At 43.8% G+C, this 25,104-nt stretch overlaps 1 protein-coding gene across 1 annotated transcript in view; it reads left to right on the forward strand.

The window, feature by feature from the left end:
- Positions 1-25,104, forward strand: part of COL22A1 (collagen type XXII alpha 1 chain) — a 220,451-nt gene that overhangs the window by 97,221 nt on the left and 98,126 nt on the right. Inside the window, exons 14-21 of the mRNA XM_063408152.1 lie at positions 1,408-1,461; positions 3,546-3,590; positions 7,990-8,043; positions 9,270-9,323; positions 16,522-16,557; positions 17,948-17,977; positions 18,850-18,903; positions 19,805-19,858. Of these exons, the coding sequence (XP_063264222.1) occupies positions 1,408-1,461; positions 3,546-3,590; positions 7,990-8,043; positions 9,270-9,323; positions 16,522-16,557; positions 17,948-17,977; positions 18,850-18,903; positions 19,805-19,858 (381 nt within the window). The remainder of the gene's footprint in view (positions 1-1,407; positions 1,462-3,545; positions 3,591-7,989; positions 8,044-9,269; positions 9,324-16,521; positions 16,558-17,947; positions 17,978-18,849; positions 18,904-19,804; positions 19,859-25,104) is intronic.

Below are 25,104 nucleotides of genomic sequence, written 5' to 3' on the forward strand. Positions count from 1 at the left end.
TAAAAAGTATTAGGTAAGAGTTTCATTTTGACAAATTTCCTTCTTGCTTGCTCGAGCTGTCGAAGGTCTCACGCTTCTCTGGTTTACCAGACATGATCTCAGCACAGGCCTTGAGTGGGTTCAGCACATCTCATCCAGACAAACCCAGTTTCTCTGAAGCTTCTGCTGAGTGTTACAACCACGTTTTGTGTAACAGGACTGAGTTGGACTTCTGTAATTTGGACAACTTGGAGCAGGACTCTGTTTCTCTTGGGGTTTTGCCGAAGCCTTTGGTAGCAGTATTTTTCTGCAGGCTGAAGGAGAGATTTAGGTGCATACCTGCTGCTCTCCCTCTGCTATTAGAGGACTTGTAATGCTTCTTGACATTGCAGAGGGTTTCATGTCTGATCCCAGAGCCACCTTTGCTTGTGCTTGAGCACTACTCTTGTTAACCTGCACTGGGGGAAAAAAAGCGCCTCCGTTCTGCTACTAATTAATTGCAAACACATCTTACATTTTTAATTTTATTATCTTTTTAATATGAAAATTCCATTAATACAAAATGTAGTAATTATTTTAATATTATTTGATAATAATATCTCTATCTGTTTTGAAGCCTTATCCATTACAGCCACCCAATTAGTGTTAGATAGGAATTAGATGAGAGTGGTGGGAAAGGGGGAGCGATAAAAGTAAGAAAATGATCAGTCAAACTGGTGATATAAGATGCCAAACCAGCTCTCTAGGTCAACTTGCCAGGCCCAGGTTATCTCCACAGGTCAGCTCTGATGGCCGAGCCTGTTCAGCTGAGGATCCAGATAATTTGCAGGCATTGTAAGACACATAAAGGCACACTGTGAGTACTCTCCATTACAGTGTACCTTCTCCAGGGCGAGTCAGTGCACAACCAGCTGAAGGATTGATGAAATGTACCCGATCCTCTTGCATTTTTTCATATCAGTAAAAATAAACACTGGAAAATTCAGTTCTGCTTTGTTTCTTTTCATTTACTCTTCAAAACATGTAACATTTTGAAGACTGTGGTCACTTTGCAGAAATATATACCTTTGCTTTGTTCCACTGTGTTCAGGAGCCCCAACAGGTGTTGTGTGCAACAACTGACATTGCCAAACCTTCTGAAATAACCTGTAGAGAAACCTGCATGGGAAAATTTACCTTTTTAGGTTAAGTCTGAAAGCCGAAGGATAAAATTTGTTAATGTCTGAGGGAACAGAGGAAAATATTGGAGTGTCAGTTTGGGTAAGTAGTTGGAAAGTAAGACATTACTCCTGTATTAGCACTGAGAGAGTCAAGAAACCTCAGTGTGAGCCTGGAAGAGTAATTTGCATTTCTGACTAACTAATTTTATTCTTGGTCTTTTATGTGAAAGAGATTCTGGTGGTTTACTGTATCTCAATTTCTTGCCAGGGATCCGAGGGAAAACAGGGTCCTCCAGGCATTAAAGGCTACGTGGGTGCACCGGTAAGTCATGGCTCTTGTTCAATTTCTAACACTCTAGAAACTTTCTTTACTTTTTCAGAGTGTTCTGCCCAGATATATATAACTTTTTCTTATTATTAAGCAGTCTATAGTCTGTCTGACCACTTATCTGCACTATGTCCAAGTGGTGAAATTTTCTTGACTTCACTGAATTTCTTCTGTCTTGTTTAAATGTGAACAGACCTGCAGCAAGTAGAGAGGTGTCAGCAGAAATGACTTGATTACTGAGATAACAGCTGGTGATTTTGTGATGCTCCCACTGTAACACAATTGCTTTGGTCTGTGATGATGCACCATTTATATAGTGCTTGAAAAACATCATCAGAACACCAAGAAAAAATACCACCTCTCAGCAAGTTTCCAGTCATATTTTCAAGGCTCTCAGCCTTTGGGCTCAGGGGACAAACCTGCATTGAATGAACAGACAGCAAGACAAAAATAAATTAGATTCTATCTAGTCAGCACCTCTGTCCTGTGGTCCCAGCTTGGTAAGAAGCCTTTAAGCTGGTGTTGGAAAGGCTGACTGGATTTTCTGAGATGTGATAACCCAGATGGGGGTCACATCCCACAGGCTGGAGGATGAAAGGATTGTGACTTGCCCTGCCAAGGAGTACTTGGGATGCTGGTGGATGAAAAGTTAGACATGAGCTGACAGTGGGCACTCACAGCCCAAAAGCACCATGGGCAGCAGGTGAGGGAAATTATCCTGCTCCTCTGCTCTGCTCTGCTCTCATGAGACCCCACCTTCAGTGCTGCATCCATCACTGGGGTCCAGCACAGGAAAGATTCATGAACCTCTGAGAGCAGGTCCAGAACAGGGCCGTGGAAGTGGTAGGAAGGCTGTCACACCTCTCCTGTGAGATAAGGCTGAGAGCTGAGATTGCTCAGTCTGGAGAAGGCTCTGACGAGACCTCAATGTGGCCTTTCAATATTTAAAAGCTGCCAAACTTTTTAATAAGACCTGTTGTAATAGGACAAGGCATACTGGTTTTAAATAAAAGGGGTTAGGTTTAGATTAGATATAAGGCAGCAAGTTTTCACTACAAGAATGGTGAGAATCTGGAACATGTTGTCTGGCGAGATGGTGGATGCCCTGCTCTTGGAAACACTCAAGGCCAGCTTGGACTGGGCTCTGAGCAACTTGCTCTAGTACAAAATAGCCCTGCCCATTAAGATGATTATGTAAATCATCCTGAGGGCCAAATATACCCAGACATGGAGCTCTTATTAGCTTGGAGCTAAGAGTCCACCATAGTGTAAAATAAACTGAAGTTTAAATTATTACAGCAAGAAGCACCATAAGCTTTGGCAGTTTCAGAGAGGTCACTTCTGACTGAGCATATTTGTCTCTTAATAGCTATGAGTTGATTGTTCAGTTTCTACAATACAGGTAAAATACAAGGTGTTTGCTGAGCCCAGGGAAGGTGAAATCCCTTTGTGCCCATTGAGTCGATTGTCTGTGCTAATGACACATCAAACCGAGCTCCAGCAATGCTTCTGGTGTAGCTGGGAGATGAATTATGCAGTCCTGAGGAGCACTGGCATTGCATTCACAGCACAAAAATGTGCTGGGCCCCCAGGACAGAGTGCATCTGACTTTTGCCAGTTCTCAAAGCTACCTGCTGTCTATCTGGCTGCCACATCCAAACCCACCAGGAACGGGAATTCTTGTTTATGCGATAGGTTTTCTCATCAGTATTGTCCTTTACCAAAGTCCTCATTGTTTACAAGAAACTTGAAAAATGCAGAGCATTGGGTGTTTTCCAGACCATCTGCAGCTGTGGTGTGTTCCCTGTCCCTCTACTCTGCTGTTGGCAGGAGGGTCGTGTGTCTGCAGGCAATATAATATTACAGATGTTCCTGGGCTCACAAGCCATCCCTGCTCTGTGAGTCTGCTTAGATCATGCCTGCGGCCAACTCTGAGGACTGGCAACACAGAAAATGTCCTTGAGGTTCACTTGAATAGATTGTGCAGATGTGCACACTGATTTGGTCACTAATTACAGGAGGTAACTATGCCTCTGCTTGGATTTATCTTTATAATCTTTGTTTATTTTTATTTTCAGGGTCTACAAGGAGAAAGAGGAGAGAAGGGAACAAGAGGAGACAAGGTATTCCTGCTGCATACTAGGAAAAGCCAGGCTTTTCCTTTGTCCATTAGGTGAGGTAGACTACCAGGCCAGCACCCCTGGAGAGGGATGGAGTTTCCTCACTGTGCTGCACTTCCAAGAGCTCTCCACCTTCCATGGGTGTGCAGGAGGGCTTTCAAGATCTGTGCTGTCTACTAAGCACACAGTTAAGGACTTCTTGAGTGTGTGCAGCCAGGGATGGAGGAGATAGAGGAGTGGAGGTTGCCAGTGTGGAGATCTGAAGGGGTATCCACATTGTGTGCACAACCTGAGAGCTGAGAATGACTGTCACTGACCAGGTCTGCACCCAACATTTCCCCATCTCATTCCAGTTTTTCACATCATCCAACTTCCTATGTTTCTTTCTTCTCCCATCCCCATAAAGTCACTGGTAGTAAGTACCAGGTAATTTGTACTGTGTCAAAGGCTTCAACCAAATGGAGTTGCTTCCCAGTTCCATGTTCTCTCCTGACTGTGAAGAGCTGTTTCACAGAGTACAGGTCACTCTGGGATTTGAACCATGTTTGTGGCTCAAGGAAAAGACCAAATGCTTATTATAACTGGAATGGATATTTAAAAGGAGAGCTGGGCAAGCACAAAGCCTTAGTTATTTCAGTTTGCTCATTGTGTTTAGAGAGACTTCAGTGTGCACCCACTTCTGCTGTAGACATCCTTGGCAGTGCTCAGGGCCCCCCAGAAATGTAATGTGCTACTTGTATCTCAAGCCAGTCCTGACACAGGTTTATCTCAGGGAGAGTCTGGCAGCTTTGCCTGTGTTTGTGTAGAGGAGGCAGTCATCATCTTGCTGGCATAGCTGTTCCCATTTTCAGTCTCTGTCTTCTTCTGGAGAGAAAACCCAGTGATTAACTCCAAACTTTTGCCTACTGGGAAAAATTATCAGTAGACCCTTAGTGTGAGATATTGTATTTCTGTTTACTAACATCCTTTCTCCTGTTTATGATAAAGTAGCCATGATCATATTTTGTATTACCTATCCTCGTTATTGCAGCTAGAGCAAATAGCTGGATTGTACTTCATCTTTGTCATGCTTTTCCTTCAGCCCTTTGCAGAACTGGATAGGTGTCCTGTGTCTAGCCAGTGCCTCTGCTGCTTTTCCAGAGGCAACATTGTCTAATCTACTGGAATATTTGGCTACTGGAAGAAAATCCATCATTCTGACATCACTGTGATGGGAGAGGAAGCTGGAGCTGTGTGTGGGCAGGCAACTGACTAAGTAGAGGAAGATTAAAGTGGGAAAGAAATGAATTAAGTTTTGTTTCATTAGAAGGATCTGCACAATTAGAGATGCCCACCCCATCCCTATTTTTTTTTCCTGAAGCAGCCAAATCTCTGCTACAACAATTGTGCTTCAATTTTTTTCCAGGTTTTAATAATGGTCTCCGTGCACCCACTGCCAGTGCTTTAACTTTTACCAGTCAGTACTACTGTGAAAACAGTGGGTGTAAATTCGGTGGGCCAAATATTTTCTTGTCTGCTCTTCAGTCTGTAACCTGAATACTGACACCTACGCAACCTCTGTTTCTTTGTGCCTGAAGAAAAAAGGGGTTGTAATATCAGATGGGAGCACTAGTTCATGCAGAGTATTGTTTTATCAAGTTTTTTCCCTTACTACCAAAACCCCCTAAATATCCCATCCATCTTGCTGAATTTTTCACATATCCTGGGACCTCAGATGTAAATGTTGAGGTTTCATAGTGAGGTTCCCAAATCCAGTAGTACAGGTTACAGCTGCACTTTAGGAAAAGCCCTGCACCGTATGGGGGATATCCCATGCCCTTTTGCATCCAGTGAGCTCATTGCAGACCCCAGGACAGACTCCAGAGATAATTATGATGCACTGCCCTACTAACAGGAGCCATATCTGTATGTGATACTTGGCATTCTAATTTAGGCATGTCCAGCAGTTCAGTGTGACAAAGGGTATTGATTTTGCTGCATAATCCTGTGTCCATCCTGTAAAACCCTGTCTGTTTTACTGGGAAGGGATTGTGTAAGAAGGCAGCAGGACTGGTCTGCTGCTGCCAGATCCCTCTGCAGTGGGTTTTTTTCTCCTCCAGCCTTTCCAGGGCCCTACAGACTCCTGGGTAATCATTTTTCCAACCAATCATTACATTTTCTAAATGGTAGAGGTCAGAGAGCAGCACTGAAGCTTTGGTAGAATTGTCATTTCCCCTAGTTGCTTGTGAATCTTCACCATTTTGTTCCACTGGTAAAAGGAAGAAAAAACAGTAGAACACAGGAGAAAAAAATAGAATCTTAAAGTGAAAATTTGAGAATGAAACTTTAATGTGTTTGTTCTCTCTGTTGGGAGAAAAGTACCTTTCACTGAGTAGCCTTATTTAAAGAATGGAAAAATAATGAAAAATATTTATAATGACAAGTTTTTCTGAAGACACAGCAGAAAACACAATTGTTTAGAGTGTTTTCAAACAGCTTTTTTTTTGTATTTGCTTGTATGAATAATACATTTGCCTTTCCCAACCCCCACTAGTAGCAGTAAGAACATCGACACTTTTCTGTTTTGGCAGCTAAACCAGCATGTGTGAAGTACTCATTGCTGCAGTGTATTGATGTTAAAATTTCTCATGGGAACACATTGCACATTTTGTCAGCAATACACCAGGCTGTTGTTTGTTGAAAGTCTTAAATTCAGGATACTTGTAGTTCAGGCAGCAAAGGAAAGCATTAATGTGGAAACTATCACCTCCAAAGCAAGTGGATCTGGGTGTCTGACACTGGTTTTCAGCTGCTTTCTGGAGGAGACGGGTCTCTAATTTCATTCCTTGAATACATAATTTGAAATAATATTTATGTTAGGAGATTGATTGACTTTCTAAGCAGTAAAAATAAATATTGATTAGCAAATCCATTTATGACTTGGCAAATCAATGTGGTTTACAAAAGAAGCTAATTAAATCCAGTTCCATATGTGTGGGTTTGCAGGTAATAACAGTGGTCTAACAGAATTTAAGATATATAAAAACACTAAAAAATAGCATAGAACTATTCATTTTCTGTCACTACTTGTACTTACAGAATTTATTTTTACATGCACATTCATGTTAACATTGGCACTGTATGTGTGTTTGATAGTTTATATTCAGCTGTGTGTGAAGGATCCAAACAAAACCTGTGTTTCATTTTTCAGAGGTTTAAGGACTTTAGAGAGTACAAGAAAGTCCCTGTTTCTAGGAATTTTTAAACTAAAGAAATTGAATGGTCAAAGGCCATAATCAGTAGGAGAAAAGTGAAGTTCAGCAGAAGTATGTAATTGATCTCTATCAAGAATCTCAATTATAAAATATGAAAGATGATTAGCTTGAATATGGAAGAACAGTAGAGATCAGGGTCAGAATTCAAAATTATCCTGTAAACACAATCCCCCAAAGCAGAAGATGACATTGAGAAGGGGCAGGTGCAGAATGTTCCATATACATAGGACAACAAATTGCAGTTATGAGGGAACAACTGATCAAGGAGCTGTCTTGTGGAAGACGGACTGGCATAAAGTAAACACTATCCTGGGATTTAAACAGAAGAATAGTCTATAAAACATGAAAACATATTCCTGCTCAAAGTTAGCCTCAGGTGTATTGAGTTTCATGCACCTAGCTACAATGAAGATGTGAAAAAATTGGACACTGCACACAGGGGAACAATAGAAATTATCAGAGGACTGACAAACATGCCCATGAAGAAAAGTTGAAAGTATTATGGCTGTTTAGTCTAGAGAAGTTTGAAAGCGGAGTTTTGTAAATCTTCAAATACATAACAGGTCATTGTAAACATGAAGGAAACTCTTCTCTCTATGGGGGGTTAGGGCAGCAGCAGCGAAAAAAACTCCCAGGTTTTGGTACAGGGGGAAAAACCCATATCTTCAAGTAATAAAAATAAAGTAGTGAAATCCATTGCATAGGGACTTTGTGGTCTGTCCAGCTCTGGAGACATATAGGAACAAATTAATTGTTCCCCCAAGTTACAGAAAGGAAAGGTAAAAAATGAAGATTTTTCTTTACTGGATTGTAAAGATTTTCTTTACTGGATATTGCTGGATTGCTTTATTATTTTTGTAAGAGCTGTTCTGGGCTGATGTTCTCCTGGAGCACATTGTCCAGTTTACACCAATGCATCTCAGCAGGCAGAAAAATGCCAAGGTGGAAAGCTGGCACACACCTGCTTCTGGTTGCAGCAACTTTTCATGGTAAAGATGTAGGAACTTCAGCTATTTTCTCTATGGGACTGGCTGGAATTTCTCTCCTTATTCATTACTCTTGAAGCAGATAATATGGACATCACCTTCCGGGCAGTGACCTAACAGCCCAGATTTAAATTATAGCAGTTCTTTCTCTTCCTTTTCCAGGGAGACAGAGGCCTGGATGGATTCCCTGGAAAGCCAGGTGTGGAGGGGAAACAGGTATGTGGCAAATACTCAATAAATGGAAGTGTTTCTTTAGAAAGAGTGGAAGTTAACCCTAAAACTGAGACTTATCCTGGGTAATTGCTGAATCATGGCAGTACCCAATCATGCCCCTATTCTGAGGATCTTTGTTGGCACAGTTTTCTTTTTTTGTTTGTTTGCTTTTAGAATTAAATTAGAATGCAATTTAGACTCACAGGAAATGCCAGTCCTTTAAACATGACAGCTCAAATGTTTGTCTTAATTTTCATTAAATGCATAAGAAAGGACTCAGAAAAAATAAGTTGTTTAAGCCCACAACAGGACAGGAAGAGAACTGGATTTAATATATTGGGTTTGTTTTCAATAAAAAAGGCTTGGAACTATTTACATTTTTTAAAACAAAACCAGAAAATGGCCTAGAAGATCAGTACATTTCTGCTGATCAGACACACACTGCTTTGTCTAAAACCGCTATCTGTAGATTCCACAAGACTGTTTTCATTACCCAGGGAATGATACCTAATGAGAAGCATCCTTTTCTTCCAAGGACCTTCTGGTCTAAATAACAAAGGACAGAATAAGAAGCAGAGGCCAGAAGTTATTTGCCAAAATCACTGCCACCCTTGCGCCTGAAGCCTCCAGGGTGCAGCATCTGCATCTTGCTCTGTTCCTCAGCCACAGTTTACCTTGTACAAAGAAGTGTGTGTCTAGTTAATGCTTATCACTATCCTTGCAAGATGGAAATGTTTTCTGGTGTTACAGATGGATAAAGAACTGGTTTATACTTGCAGCAAAATGTAGATGAACTAGGAAATTGTAGAGAGATGTGAAGATGGATCCTGTTTGTTTACTACTTCAAAGGAACAATTTCTTCAAGTGAAACTGTTACAGAAGTTGGGTTTTCTGAAGTATTTCTACCTTTTACATGTCTAGACGCTTAGAAGGGGGTAAATCTTCATGTCTGAATTTTATACTAAATTTTGTGTTTGACACTGATACCTTCACTGAACTGCAATTCTTCTGAATCAGCTGAAATTGGATTGGTGGTATTGTGATTGCTGTGGCATCTCCATTGTTATTCTCTTTCCTCTCTGTGCAGCAGAGTCAAAGCAGCCTCTTGTTCTAGTAGTTCCTCCCCAGTGCAATAGGACATCACTGTTTATGCTGCCAATATCTGCAGCTTTATGTTTCTCCCACACTTTAGAAACAAAGAGTTTTCTCTCAATTTTACCTCTTTATAGGGCCCTCCTGGCAGCCCCGGCCCTCCTGGTATTAGTGGGACCAAAGGAGAAAAGGTAAGTTGGGATGGGATGCACAGAGTGGATTTAGAAACACATTTGTTACTTCTTGCTTGGGCCCTCGGTGCTGAAAATATCAGGGCTCTTGGACTAATATTTATCTCATTTGTGTACAACAGAAGTTTATACATATTTAAATATTTCACTTTTCTGATATGGCTTCATTGTGAAATGGGTATGAGTGAGTGTTAAAATGTGTCTAGTTATGGCTCCTTTGCTCTTAGTTTAATGCTCATAGTGAGAGTAGAAGGAAATAGAGTGCAGTTTGGGTCAGGAAATCTTCCTCATCTAAGAAATGTAGGTAGAAATGTCAATATGTTTGTGTGGAAGGTGTTTTTCTGACCCAGGGGATGTAGAATTGACTCAGAAAGTGACAACAAAATGCCTCTGAGCCTCTTACCTGCAAAATAATTATTCACTGCTCTCAGTAGCAATTTTGACCTTGTTATTTTTCAGAGTTGTTAGAGTATTCTGGGCAGCCTTATGCTTCCCTCTCTGTCAGAGATGATGCTGTGGTTTTGGTATTTCCTACCCAGCTCTTCAGCAGGAGTGGAAAGGCATGGCCAGTTCTGGATTTCTTTCTCTTTTTCTCCTCTGGATTAAGTAAGTGACCCTTATTCAAGAATGCAGAGATTGGAAGCAATTCCCACTATTCTCTTCCTGCAGTAGTGATCATTCTTGAGTTCATAACACTGAACCAGCTGCAACTGGTGCTTCCAAAAGATGTTTGACTCCTTGATTTGATATCTTCAGAGTGGCTGTTGTGTGTCTCTTCACTACATCTTGCATAATATGGGCTCTTTTTAAAATAGGCCTGTTTGGGTGGGGCCCTGGGCAACCTGATCTACAGGGTGATGTCTACTCAAGGCAAAGGGTTGGAAAGAGATATTTTGCACAGGCTAGATTGATGGGCCATGGCCAATGGTATCAGGTTCAAAAAGGCAAAGTTCTGGGTTGTAAATTTTGGCCACAACAATCCCCTGCAGTGCTCCAAGCTGGGGCAGAGTGGCAGGAAAGCTGCCCAGTGGGAAAGGCCCTGGCAATGCCGGCCAACAGTGGCTGAATGTGAGCCAGTGTGTGCTCAGGTGGGCAAGGAGGCTGGTGGCCTTCTGGCCTTCTGTGTCAGCAATAGTGTGGCCAGCAGGACCAGGGTGGTGACCGTCCCTCTGTGCTGGGCCCTGGGGAGGCCACAGCTGGAGTGCTGTGTGCAGATGTCTGCCCCTGTTGAGAGATGGCATTAGAGAAAGACACCTCTGCTCAAATTAAGGTGCCAATGAGACCATCTGTCAAAGCCAACAACGGGGATTTTATTTAACAATAACTGAGATAGATATATATACAAAGGAATAGAAAAGAGGAGGGTGAGAAAGGAAGTGGGGGAAGAGGGGGTGGAAGAGAGATGAAATAGAAAACAGTCGAAGACACATGGTTCCAGCAACATTCCTTCAGTCCTTCCTCATGATGCGCTTGACTGTGCTGGGGGTCTCTGTGGTTCCTGGAGAGGTCGGATCCCTAGGTCTTTCTTTGAGGATAAACACCTTCCTCCAGTCCACATTGCAGGTAGTTTTCCTAGTTCCAAGTGAAAGGAGGATGGGCATGCCTTGCTTTGCCTGAGGGCCCAAGGAAAATTTCTCAGCACCTAATGCAGCCTTGGGGGTAGGATGGGAATGCACCTCCCCAATGCAGACTGGGCCTAAAGTCAATTCATATCAGGTTCTACAAGGCAGCTCTGTAATCCTTCCTCAGCTGGCTCTCCTCTATGAGGCTGTCTTGCCATTTTTTGGGTGTGCCAGGCTGGGGCCGGCAGCAGGACCTACCTTTGGCAAGCGGTTGCCTCAGGCTGAACAGTCATGTCTGGGGATTGTCCTGGTGCTGTCACCGGGCTCACTCCTCTGGCTGCCCCCTGAGGCAGCTGAAGGAGAAAAGCCGGCGCAGAGCCCGCCGGGCCCTCCTGACCATGGAGCGCCATCGCCGTGGGGCCGGGGGCAGCCGGACGTCTGCGCAGCAGGCGGGGCAAGGGAGAACGCAGCGTGCCAGGGGCTGGGCAGGCTCCGGGCAAGGCCCTGCCAGCAGCTTAGCCCTGCAGGGCTTTTCCTGGGGAGTGGCAGCGTGGGCACAGCCAGCCTGAATCCCTGCTTCTTCGGCCACGTCCATGGCATTAGCAGGCGAGGCACAAACCACAGACACCTCTATGTCTTCCGGAAGTACTGTGGGCAGGGGCTCACTGTGCCACTCATCCCAGGGATCACTGTCCAGGGGACAAGCTGCTGGCTCCGCTTCTTCATCTTGCAATGGGAGGAAAAATGGGCTCTCTGGCTTGCTGTCCCCTGCTCCTGCAGTGTCTCTGTGAGGGAGCTCTTCTTCCTCCCACTTGGCCACTCGCTGGTCTATCTGCGTGTCCCTTGATGGTGCATCCTTGTGTTTAAAGTGAGACCACAGCTCTGACAACAGGTCTGGAGGCAAGAGCTGTGAGTGGTTTTCGGTCTCTCCTGCACAGTCTCCGGTCCAGCTGCAAAGGCTGTGCGGCACCGAGGGGCTCTCTTCATCCAGGGAAGAGAAGATGGTCCAGCTTCTCCAGCTCCACTGCCTCAATCTGCACAAGATGCTTTGGCGCATCCTCAAGCCCTGTGCACAGCAGCATGCCACGTGCAGTTTGCTCTGGCAGCTGATGAGTTCCCATCTCCTCACAGGGGCTTGTGGGTGAGGGAGAGGCTGAGAAGTGTGAGGGTTTCTCAGGCTCTGACATGGTGACAATCTTGTTGTGCCCCCGTCCCAGGGATCATTGTCCGCAACAGAAGTTGTTGCCTTTACCTCTTCCTCTTCGAGAAGAGCAAGCAATACACAGCGTTTGTCGCTGTCCCCCGCTCCTGCAGCCTTTCTGTCTGGGAGCTCTTCCTCCTCCCGCTTTTCCTCTGGCTCTTTTGGAGAAGTCTCCAAGCACTGGGAGTTGTCAGAGACAGACTGCTGCTCTGGCAACTGGGCAGCAGACAGGACCTCAAAGGAGCTTCCCGTCTCTGCTGTGGAGTCTTCATTCAAGCCAGGATCTCTGTGCATCACCTGGGGCTCTTCATCTGCTTCTTGGCAGACACTTGCCCACTCATGGGTGCTGGTGGACTTGGTGGACCTTTCTTCACACAGGCACGGAGCAAGGCCTCTGAATGGGTCTCCGTACGTGTTGCCACCGTGCTCTTCCTGAACCTCATTGAGCTCCTCTGTCTCCGTGTGCCCCAGGTGTTTCCAGGCTGGCTGTGTCCCTGTGCAGAGCAGTTTGCCACCTGCAGGTCGCAGGGGTGGCAGGCGCAGGCCCTGCCTTGCCGCTGACCCTCGCCAGAGCCTCTCAGCTGAGCTGTCTGGGGAAGGTGTCACCCGGGCCCTGTCAGCAGCCATGGTGCCCCATGGAGAAGGTGGCACTAGGTGTGGGGAACCGCTGGCCACGGGGCCCACAGAGCATTCTCTGCCTGTGGGAGAATACCCAGAGGCTGCTGGGGCTGCTGGCAGAGGGGGCAGCTGTACCCTTGCCGAGGCTGCTCGTGGCATTTCAGGGCTGAGCATGGCTGGAGGTGTCACTGTCAGTGGAGGGCCATGGAGAGGCAGCAAGTCTGACATGGACACTCTTGGTGGCCGTGTGACTGTGCCGCTGTGGGGCAGTGAGTGCCCACCCTCCAGGCTGTCCTCCTGTGTGTAATGTCCTATGGCTGTCCATGAGGCATCCTGTCTGGGGACCAGTTGGTCCCCATGGAGGGGCATGACGGTCACCCATGTGACCTCTGCTGCTGCCTGCGGCAGCCTCTGCAGCACCTGTGGGAAGCAAAGGAGCCGTGGGATGGAGGCGGCTGTGTGGACACGCTGTCCCCTCGCATGGTGCAAGCCCAGCTCTGGCCCCAAGGCCGGTGCTGACCACAGCAGCCAGGCTGGGCTGGGTTCCTTGCTGCATTCGCTGTCTCTGGGCCATTCCTTCACCCAGGCCCTCCTGGCACTGGCTCCTGTTCAGAGCAAGGCCTGGTGCCAGGCCTGGCCAAAGGTCTCTGCCCCCAGCCCTCCCCCAGGTCCCACTGCAGCCTCTCCCTCCATCCCCCGTCCCTCACCTGTTGCCGCTTGGACAGCAGCGGCTGCCCCTCACGGGACTGGCAGTGGGCATTTGCCTTCTGCCTCTTGGTCATCTTGGCAGTGCTCTGAGGAACACTGGCCAAGGGCACCTGTGAGAGCTGCTTCCTCCTGAGGAGCTGCTGCCTCGTGAGAGAGCTGCTGCCTCCTCTGAGAGCTGCTCTCCTGGGAGTGACAACGCCAGGGGTTTGGCCCTGCAGGAGCCCTCCGGGTCAGTGCAGGGCCCCGTGTCACAATGGCCTCTGGGCACGACGCAACCGCGGGTCACAAAGGCCTGGTGGGCACGGCCAGCCCTTGTCTCAGAGGGACATGGAGACCCCCTTGGTTACAAAAGCCTTTTTTAGTCCTTTGCTCCCCAGCTTTTCCAACTAAACTTCATCTCCCACCCAGCCCCCCATGGGTCCCACCCCTTGGACCCCAAATCATACAGAAAGATAATCAGGAAGGCAAAAGATATGCTAGCCCTTCATCTGGCCATTACTGTAAAAGACAATAAAAAGTGTTTGTTTACAAGGATTAACAACAAAGGAGGGTCAAGGAAAATCTGCATTTTTTTATTGCCTGTGTGGTGGGAATATGGTTGTGAAGTGTGAGGAAAAGGCTGATGTACTGGATGCCTTCATTTTCTCAGTCTTTGACAGGCAGATCAATCTCCAGAGGACAAGCAGTCCCCTGAGCCAGCAGACAGGGACAGGGAGCAGACTACAGCCCCTGCTATCCTGGCACAAGTTTTTAGTGACCTGCAGAGCCTCTGAGACACTGCCAAGTCTATGGGGCTGGCCAAGAGTCGCCCAGGGATGCTCAGGGAGCTGGTGGAAGAGCTGGCTTGGCCACTGTCTGTCCTTTATTATCCGCCCTGGACAGTCACAAGATTCCACATGATTGGAGGTGCCAATGTGACACCCATGCCCAAGAAGAGCTGCAGGGAGGATGCAGGGAATTCCAGGCCTGTTAGCCTGATGGTGGAATCCAGCAAGATTGTGGAGCAGATCATCGTGACAGGGATCACATGGCCCAGAGAGGACAATCAAGGGATCAGGCCCAGGCAGTGTGGGTTTATGAAAGGCAGGTCCTGCCTGAGCAACCTGATGCCCTTTGAGGAGCAAGTGACCCATCTCAGGGCTGAGGGAGATACTGTGGATGGAGTCTCCCTGGACTCGAGCAAAGCCTTTGACTTCGTTTCCCTCAGCAGAATCCTGAAAAGCTGTCAGCCCAGGGCTTGGGCTGGGGCACTAATTTCTGGGTGAAGAACTGTCAAGATGGCTGGGCCCGGAGAATGGCTGTAAATGAAGCCATCAAGGTGGTTTTTGGTTAGTATAGGTGTCTACTGTCTCAGTCCTGTTCAGTGTCTCTCCTGCTGATGTGGCCAATGGCATCAAGGGTACCTTCAGCAGTAAATTTGTGATGACGCCTAGTTGGGTGGGAGTGTTGATGTGTGGGAGGGTAGGAAGGCTCTGTGTGGGATTTGTATAAGCTGCATGGATGATGTGAGGCCAGCATGCTGAGTTTCTGGAAGAGCCAGGCCTAGGTCCTGCCCTCCTGTCCCTAGATGCCCCTGAAGTGCCAAAGGCTCGGGCAGAGTGCCTGGAAAGCTGCCCTGCAGGAAAGGCCCTGGTGGTGTTGGCCAACAGTGGCTGAACTTGAGCTGGTGTGTGCCCAGGTGGGCAAGGAGGCCGGTGGCCTTCTGGCCTTCCATGACAGCAATAGTGTGGCCAGCAGGACCAGGACAGTGATTGTCCTTCTGTGCTGTGCTTTGTAGATGTCTTGCATTCAGTTCTGGGCCCTTCATGAAAAGAAAGGGATTGAGGTGTCAGAGCATTGCCAGAGAATGACAGTGTTATTGATAAATGGTTTAAAGGGTAAGTCCTATGAAGGATTGCTATGGGAGCTGGGTATATTCTGGGGAAAAAGAGGCTCGGGGGGACCTTATTTCTCTTTCCAACTCCCTGGCAAGTGGTTGTAGCCAGGCTGGGATTGGCCTCTCTTCCCAGGCAACCAGCAATAAGACAAGAGAAAATGGCCTCAAACTATGCCAGGGAACATTCAGGTTGGACAGCAGGAAGAACTTGTTCAGTGAAACGTTTGTCAGGCCTTGGAAGATTCTGTCCAGGGAGGTGGTGGAGTCACCATCTCTGGAAGTGTTCAGAAGACAGCTGAATCTGTGGACTCTGGTCTTGTTGTCATGGTGGTGTTCAATCAAATGTTAGACTCAATGGCCTTGGAAGTATTTTCAACCTTAATAATTCAGTGATTCTGTCTTTAAGGTCCCTTCCAACCCAAACCATTCTATGGTGCTCTGAATAAACAACGAACAGTAATTGAACTTAAGAGAAAAAAATTATGAAAGATATGCTGGGTCATTCAGAGACCTACATGAGTAATGAATAAACAGAGTGTGGAAGGAAGCTATGTGATAAATTTAACACCAGTCTGTGCCTAAAGTAAAAGATATACTTTCTGTATGCACAGTCTTAAAACATAATAAATGGCAGACATTGCTGGAGAAAAATGAACTGGAACAAATTGATAGCCTAGGTGACAATAAATCATGGAAAGAGGGTGTAGCATCCCAGTGTCCTGCAACCACTATGGCATGATTGGCTGTATAAAAAGATTTGGGGGAAATGGTCATTTCTGACTTTTTTTTGCAGTTATTTTGGTTACTAACAAAAGCATTTTGATTTCCTAAATATCTGTCCCCTTGGGATTCTGTTAGGGAACTAAGTATCAAACTCTTTGTGTGGTAAGTGTACAGAGTAAATAAAAGATTTTTTGAAGCACAAATCTAATGCTATTGCACATCCAATGCATTATTCATTTTAAGTCACTGAATGTCATTAAAATGTATGTAAAACATCACGGTAACACAGACCACAACCAGGTTCTGCATGTATTCATCTGCAGAGCAGAGAAAACAGAGTTAATTGAGATTGCGTGTCTAGATCTATTAATTATGAGATGGTATTGAAAATAAGAATGTACAACAACAGTTGGAAAACATGCTCAGGATGTTGCTTTTATTTTGCACTGTTGCATTGTGCCATGTTGTGTTCTATATATGTTTTTTCATTTCTTTTGTGTTTCCCTGCAGGGTGAACCAGGATTTCCAGGATTGCCTGGCACTTCAGTAAGAAATTTTTTTTAGCTTTCCCAAATTTTGTAGCATTATTGCATGAGAACAAAAGTGGAAATGCAGGGTGGGAGGATCTCTGTATCTCAGGAACTGAGAGATGTTCTTAAATACTTTTGGATGGTTTTTTTCTTGTTTGTGTTTTTGGGGTTTTTTTAAGAAGTTTTTAAAAGTGAAGACTGTTGAAGAAGGCATGTGACAGGTTCCTAAGAGGAGATGCTCTGCCACAATTTTGGAAGATTGTAAAGTGTGAAGACCAGGACCAAGTGCATCAGACAGAGCAATACTGTGACAGGACTCTGTGGTTTCTGTCAGTTTTTGATTCTAAGTGATCTTTGGTACATAGAGCCTGTGAAAGTTATAAAAACAAATGAAATTTCAGTGTTGAGTGTCTTTGACATGGACTGAGCGTAAGAGTTGAGGCAGAAGAAGAAAAAGGCAGTTTCTCAGTAGGGGAATGATCTTTTATTCACTTATATCTGGAAAGGTCCTGGGGGGAAATAAGACATATAGGACTTGATGTGCTGAAATCAGGAAAGCACTCATGAAAAAATTAAACAGAAAATAGAAGAGTGGGATTTATCTTTCATACGTCACTAGATTAACACCCTTTGTGCACTCCTCTACCTTTAGCAGTGCCTTCACTGATGCCAGAGACATCTTTGGCAGGGATGTTCTAGAACTGAGTACAGTATGGGCTGGTAACAAAGCAGTTAGGGAGTATCCCTTTAACTTTCAAAAAAAAAAAAAGATTAAAATTAGGAAATAGCACTCAACTAAAGACAAGAATAAGAGGCTCCCTGGTCTCCCTGGTAATCACGAGAAAGTCAGCAGGCAATTCCCTTACTTAGGATGTGGTAGTAAGTAAAGGAATTAGAAAACTATAAAAAAACCAGCCTATTTGGGTAAGAACATTTTGCTGTCCTGCTCAAATATGATATTTATGATGGGACAGCAATTACCAAGAAATTTTGAAAGATGTGTATAACACCTGAAAATGAGTTTAACTGATGGGGCATGTCCCAAGTCAGTCTGCTTGTTTTGTGATTCCTTCTGCATTCAATAGATCTTTGTGATTTAGAATAAAACAAGACCTGGGGAATTTACTAACTTCTTTATATAATGAGGTAATTAATTAAGTTCTTACTGTTTATACAGCCACCAAAATCACTTCACAGGTGAGAGAAAACCTTGTGTCAGTCTGAGCTCTTTAAATAAAAAGCATCTTCCAGCTTGAAATAGGATTAGAGGAGCTGTAGGAGTTACCATGCAACTTGAAGGAACAGCAAGGGGAGAAAAATACCCTGTGGGGTCCCATCATACCTCTGACACCTTCTGCCTTGTGTTTACTCTTTCCATCCTTTATGACTCTGCATTTCTATTGCAGGTGCATATTGAAGGCCTAAAAGGAGAGCAAGTAAGAGAGACTCAGTATTTAATTTCAAGGAGATTTTCATGTAATTCTGTTGCCTGTTAGGTTCGATTTTGCTTTAAAATAGTACTTTAAAGGGAAGGTGGATGGAAGCATTGTCAGGACATTGAGAAATAAATTTTCCTATTTATAGTGGAGAAAATAACCAAGAAAAGAAAAAGGGCAACGTCATTTTCAGATGCAGTGAATCTTATATCAATGAGAAGTATGAATTGTAGAGTCAGCTATGCAATTATTTAAGGACACAGGTGTGTTAACACTAATGTTAAGCTGTATTTGAGTTTTATGCCTAGTTTGTCTCTGAGCCTGGGCCCAAACAGGGGGGACATATCCATTGTGTCAGTCTGTTAGTCCTATGTATAAAAAATATATATATTTAAATTTTGATTTTTTTATTGGTAGATCTGTAATTTGCATTTAGCTGTTATTTAATACAATTGTGTGCATCATGTAAATGATACTTTAAAGCCCTTCAGAGCTCTGTAGGCTCAGAGGAAATGTTGGTGGAAGCTGCTTATGCAAAAACTGCTCTTCACCACCAAACCCCAACACAGACTGTTTTAGTGGAATATCCAGGATATCCCAGCGTCTACTACCTTTGAAAAAAAAAGAACCAGATATAGATAAGTGTCTGTTGAGTGTGGGTGGATGAGTCTGCAGTCTAGTGAGTGCAGATAATTCAAGTAGCCAGAGATTAAGGAGAAAACCAGCTGGTCTCTGCATTGGTTCTTCAGGACTTGTGGGGAAAGTGGTGGTATAGGTCCTGTAAAGACAGACAACATGTCTAATGTGCCCATGCACGTTTTCATAAAGATTTTTTAACACTTCTTCTAAAAAAACCCCAAACATTCTTGTAGGGAAAGCCTGGGCCACAAGGACCACAAGGTCACCCTGGACTTCCTGGACCTCCAGTAAGTTGTTTCTCTCACTACTTGCCATTTCAAAAGCTGAAACTCAGACTGGAGTGAGACATATGAAAATCTTACACATTATTCAGGCTCTAAAATATTTCAATAGCACCCACAGCCTCCAGTTTTCTTCATTACTGAGAGGAGGTGTTGTGCTGTGGATGGCCTGTCTGAACATAGGGAAGTGACAAACAGGACATGGGCAGACTTTGCCTGAAGGCTTTTGTCATGCAGAACCTGATCGTTTTTCTGTTTCTAATGTCCTCAAGAGCTGTATGGGCATTCAGCACATCTCAGAGAGGCACTGACTGATAACTTGTGAGCTGTCATGAAGGTCGGGGGATAGTTGCTGTCAGAGGGGTTGGCATTACGCCACAAGGTTGTGGCTGAAGTATTTTCTGGTTGAAAACTAAGAATTGAATGCGTGTGTTTATATTTCAACACAATTTTTACAACAGTTTGTACATGCCAACCTTCTTACTTCTGACTTAAATTGTAGCCTATTCTAGTTATATTTTATGACCCAGCTCTGCAGGATGTCTCAGTTCAGACTGTCACTGCTGCCTCATTTGCAAACACTGTGTTTTCTCTCTTTTGAATTGCTTGTTGTGTTTCACTGTTGATTGGCTTTTGTAAAATTGATGACATTGTGAAGATGTGTTACTTGGGTAAATCTGTTTTGAATTATGTAATTTAAATATAGTTGTGTGCTCTGTATTTAATCAGGGCATTGTCACTTTGTCTTGTTTACTCATTCTCTTCTGCTCACAGGACAACATAATTGTCAGGTAAGAGTTGTCTAGGTAGCCATGCAGTAATGGTAGCACAAAACAGCTAGGAAATAATATATAGTTCACTAGTTTTTCTTATTCTGTTAACTTTCTAAATGTTTTGACTTTTTAAGGGAGAGCCTGGTCTGGAAGGCAAACCTGGAGTCCCTGGTTTGCCAGGTCAAAGGGTGAGTGGTTTTTTTTTTATTTAATATGAGCCTCAGGAGGCTTGGGACAGCTTTGTTCAATAATGTTTGCTACTTTCACCCACCTTACATATACTTGTCTACTTATATAAGAATCCTGAGGTCCAAATCCTTTCCTGTATTCCTTATTTATAGTCCAGGAACTTCCAGTACCTCTTGGACTAGGCAGATTGAATGCAGTGCAAGTTCTTTCTTACCATGTGCTCTCCTGTATTTATATCTGCTCTTTATTGCTAAGGCGTTGCTTGATATGACTCTGAGTGTGCAGAACCACTACTAATGTGGTCAATTTGAAATTTCAGAGAAATTTTGTTGTCCTGGAAGTCAAATGAGTGTAAAGGTTCTTGCAATACTTTACTATTTTCTGTTCTGTTTTGTCCATACTCAAAAAGAAGGTCCCCAAAAATGGGAGCTGGTGTAGCATTCTCTACCAGGAGCTTAGTTTTCCTATGTATGAAAAAATCGTGGATTTTTTTTGACATGGTATGATGCCTTCACACATTTAAGTACTGCTAAAAGGTAAATTTCATAATCAGCCCGATACTATTACACTCATATTCTGAACCTGCTTTTCCTTGCTTGAGCCTGTTCATATGAAGAGCATCTCACTAGACAATGCAGAATCAGAATATCCTGGTTTGGAAGGCACCAGTCAGGATCATCAAGTCCAAGTCCCGGCCCTGCACAAAGCAGCCCCAAGAATGCCACCATGTTCCTGAGAGCATTGTTCAAATGATTCTTGAGCTCAGGCAGGCTTGGTGCTGTCATCACTGCCCTGGGCAGCCCATTCCAGTGCTCAGCCACACTCTGTGTGAAAAACCTTTTCCTGATATCCAGCCTAATCCTCCCCCAGTTCAGCTACCTGCTGTTTCCTCAAGTCCTGTCACTGTCACCACAGAGAAGAGATCCGTACCTGCCGCTCCTCTTCTTCTCACAAGGAAGCTGTAGCTGCAGTGAGGTCTCCCCTCAGTCTCCTCCAGGCTGAACAGATCAAGTGTCCTCAGCCACTCTTCATAAGGCCATTCTTGTTGCCGTCCTCTGGACACTCTCTAATACCTTGATGTATCTATATCTATATCTATATCTATCTATATATCTATCTATATATCTATATCTATATCTATATCTATATCTATATCTATATCTATATCTATATATCATCATCTATATCTATATCATCATCTATCTATATCTCTAATACCTTTCTTATATTGAGGCACTCAAAACTGCCCCCAGGACTCAAGGTGAGGCCTCCCCAGAGCAGAGCAGAGCAGAGCAGAGCAGAGCAGAGCAGAGCAGAGCAGAGCAGAGCAGAGCAGAGCAGGACAATCCCCTCCCTTGCCCAGCTGGTGATGCTGTGTCTGATGGCCCCAGGACAGGGCTGGCCCTTCAGGCTGCCAGGGCACTGCTGATTCACATTCAGTTTTCCACTGACCAGGATCTCCAGGTCCTGTCCCACAGCTGCTTTCCAGCCTCTCACTCCCCAGTCTGTACATCCGGGGTTCCCCATCCCAGGTGCAGAATCCAGAACCATGGATTCACACCGATCACCATACAATTGGTGATTGCCCAGGCCATTTGTCAAGGTGTCTCTTCAGGGCTTCTCTGCCCTCAAGGGAGTCAACAAATAACAGTGGAAGTGAGCTACTTGCTTAGCATTTTTGGAGGCAGTCACTTGGGTCTCAGTTTAATGGGTCACTTTTTTAAGTAGTCACAGAGACTTGATGATAGCTCACTCCTTAAAGGAGATCACGGGGTTTGCCTGCAGTGCTTTGAGTCAGCACCAGCACTGTTATCAGCCTGTGTGAGAACCTGTAAGCACAGGAGGGTGATGAGCAAACAACAGTACAGGGAAAAAATATGTACCTTGCTAAGAGGTTTTCTACAGACTCTCCATTGCTTTGTATGCTTTTAAATTTGGCTGTTAGCATGAATTTTAGGAATCTTCTCCTTGGGAAGATAGTGCATGCAGCCTTTAGTCAATGCCTGAGCAGAAAAGGGCATTTACTTGCTTTCTTATAATTTCCCAGATGTTAGAAAATATCACTTTCGCAAATAACTCTGCAGTGCTCTGCTCATAAGTGGGTAAGTTAGGAATTATCCTGGTTTTAAAGCCTGATGTGAAATGTTGTTTCTTGAATAAGATTAATAGAGTATATTAGCTGGGTAAAGGACAGTGATCCGTCAGGATTTGCAACAGGACAGAAAATGCTCCTGTTAATGATCATTTGATTACAGATGTCATTTGATCTGTTCTGTCTTTGAATTTTTCCCTAGACTCTGTTGTGTCTAGCTAGTTAGACTTCTCCTAAGGGTCTTTATTAGTCACCAAGCATCTTGGATGAATAGATATATTTTTTTAATTAAGGCCATTATTCAATGACTGCATTAATGAGATGAATCAAAGTACTGGGCTTGGTGGATTTGCACAGATCCCATCTGGGGGCAGGAGGTAACAATTCCAACCTGAACCAAGCAACTGGATTGTGTTCATTTTATTAGTCAAAAGTGCCTGGCACCTGATATCTGCATTTTGACAATGATATCCTCACATCAGGAGCACACCGTGTGACAAAAATGCTTTGCTGTTCTCATATGACCTGTAAGACCTCTGAGTGACAGACAATACTGTCCTGATTTTATTAAAACTGCCTGAAAAAGAAGAAGAACTCTGCGAGTCTGCTTTCACTTTCAGGGTGGTTTTGTGGTTTTCTTTGCTCTTCTTGTCCCTCTTTTTCTTCTGTAAAACTGAAGATAATTGAAGTGCTTTGGTTCTGCTCTTATGTCTTTGATACCTGATCTACTGAAATAGTTGTTGGAAATAAAACCAAATTTTTTCTTGATAGACACAAAAGGTGCAGACATATGACATGCACCTGGAAAGCATGCAGATCTGTGGCCAGTACAGACTAAAAATAGGGTTCTTCTGGAGTATACGCAATAATTTTGATTTCAAGAATTTACCTCTTTTTTAAATGTTACAAGTTTATTCAAGTGATTGAAATTTCAGAAAGAAACCAAGAGAAAACATCCTGCAGCAGTCATGAGGCAGGAACTATTGAGACCGTTTTGAGTTTGATGTTCTTTACTGCAGCTGAGTTTTATAAAATTACATTGATAAAATCTGTCCAAGTTCAAGGTACACTCAGTACTAAACAAAAAATAATACAGGAGTTCTCATGAGGTAGCAAGAATAATCTTATGAAAAGAAAATTAATGGGAAATATATTTATAATATAGCAACATTTAATGAATGTCCTTCTCCATGTTTAAGACTCAATGTACATAAGTCAGGCAGATAAGTAATAATAATAGTAATAGTAATAATAATAATAATAATAATAATAATAATAGTTAAATCTAGGGAACTCCTGGGTTCAAGGTACACCCTCCACCCAGAGGAGCAGTGTTCAGATCACTTGTCAGAGGAAAGGTTTGTCCCTCTCAGCTGTCCTGGGAGAGATAAATTTAGCAGATCTCTGAAGGGCTGCTGAGCTCTTATTGTGTTTGATGAGGAAGAAATACAGGTATTTGACTTGCCATTCTTGACCCACCTCTCATCTGAGTGGATTGTTGCATATGATTTTCCTGTTCAGGCCAGTCACACCTTGAGTTTGGAAGTCAGCACTGTTTCAACTCTTCTCTGTGTATGAACTGCCCTGGATTTGAACCACCTTAGGCTCCCAGGATCTAAGGAAAAGAGAGAGCTGACTGGTAACTCCAGGACAAAATGGGTAAATAATCCAGGAAAGAGAGAATAATAAATTTGCCTAGAAAATTAAGTATGCTTTTTGGAAGGAGGCATTCTCTCAATGTCCAGAAGTCCTTTTTTAACCCTTTACTTTGCCACAGTTGGCCCAATAATCACCCATGATCTGGCCAACCATGGTGGTATTTTCATCCTCAAACTACAAAGATACTCTCACTTCAAAATTTACTGGTGTTATCTAATGCATGTGGAGACTGCAAAAGGCTGTTGCCTTCAGGGAGCTCAGACATTGATTAACATTGCTAGATTTCTTCTGGTTTCTCTAGTAATGCAGAGGTGTAAAAAGACTGGATGAAATGGGTAATCCTAGTCTCCAGCCTAGGTTACAGGGGAAACAATTGGCATTTATGCTAGCAGGCATATTCATTCACAAGTAAAGATGTTTTCTGTGTGCTTTGTACCAAATCCACCTCTCTTCCTGGGCCAAACCTCCGAGAAAAACGTGCTAAGAAAATTTATGGGTATTCTGGCATGTATGGGTATTGGACAGCAAGATGGGAAAGAGTCTTGGGCTATGGTACCCTTCAGAATTTCCTCTCCAGCAGAGTGGAAACAACATTTTTCCTTGATTTCCTGTCTTCTATATAGTAGATATCTTTCTGATGGATGGTTGTGTTCACATTTATTTTTGGGTGTTTGAAATGTTCAGATGATTTTGCCTGCCCTGGCAAAGTTCAGCCATGCAGAAATCAAACTATAAGCAAGTTAACAAAAGAAAGGAAAAGGGATTGATGCCATAGACAAACTGTAACTGTCAGTAAGGTAAATATATGAATTTGCAATAAAACACACATTTTTAACTGTGCTTTTGTTTAAATTGCTGATAAAGGCAAATAAGATATATTTCATATAGTCAAAGGATACAGTCTTACAGACTTACCTGATTATTACTATAGGTAACAGAGCACAATTTTTGGATTTCTCTGTCATATTATTAGGCAGTGTGACATTTGACTGAGTTTTGCTCTCATAGGTATAATTTCTCCCAGCAAGTATTTCTGTCCTTTACAGATAGATAGAATATATAATGCTTTGGAGTGAATCTGTTGTAGTTGTATTTCAGCTAACCTCCAAGTGGCCCACAAGTCCCTTTCATAATGGGAAACCTCTCTCGTCTCTCTGTCTGTATAATTATATGTTGCTTTGAGGGATTTTTTAATGTTTTGAAAAGCACTGAAGTTTCTCATCATTGTACCCAAGGAAAGAATAAACAGCTCCTCTTGCATCTGTCATTGCTGCCACAGGTCAGTGTTCCTGGGCATCAATCTGGAGACAGCAGTTGGTTGGTGGGACATAAAGGAATCAGTAACACTGAGTTGTTTTGATGGACACAGTTAAGGGTGCTTTCTATATGCCTGGTGCCAAATCCACCTCTGTCCTTGGGACCAAGCCTCAGAGAAAAACATGGCAACATCTCTCTTATTAGGAAAACTGAGGGAGCTGGGCCTGTTCAGCCTGG

The sequence above is a fragment of the Prinia subflava genome, chromosome 1, assembly GCF_021018805.1.
Source record: "Prinia subflava isolate CZ2003 ecotype Zambia chromosome 1, Cam_Psub_1.2, whole genome shotgun sequence".
Classification (NCBI taxonomy): Eukaryota; Metazoa; Chordata; class Aves; order Passeriformes; family Cisticolidae; genus Prinia; species Prinia subflava.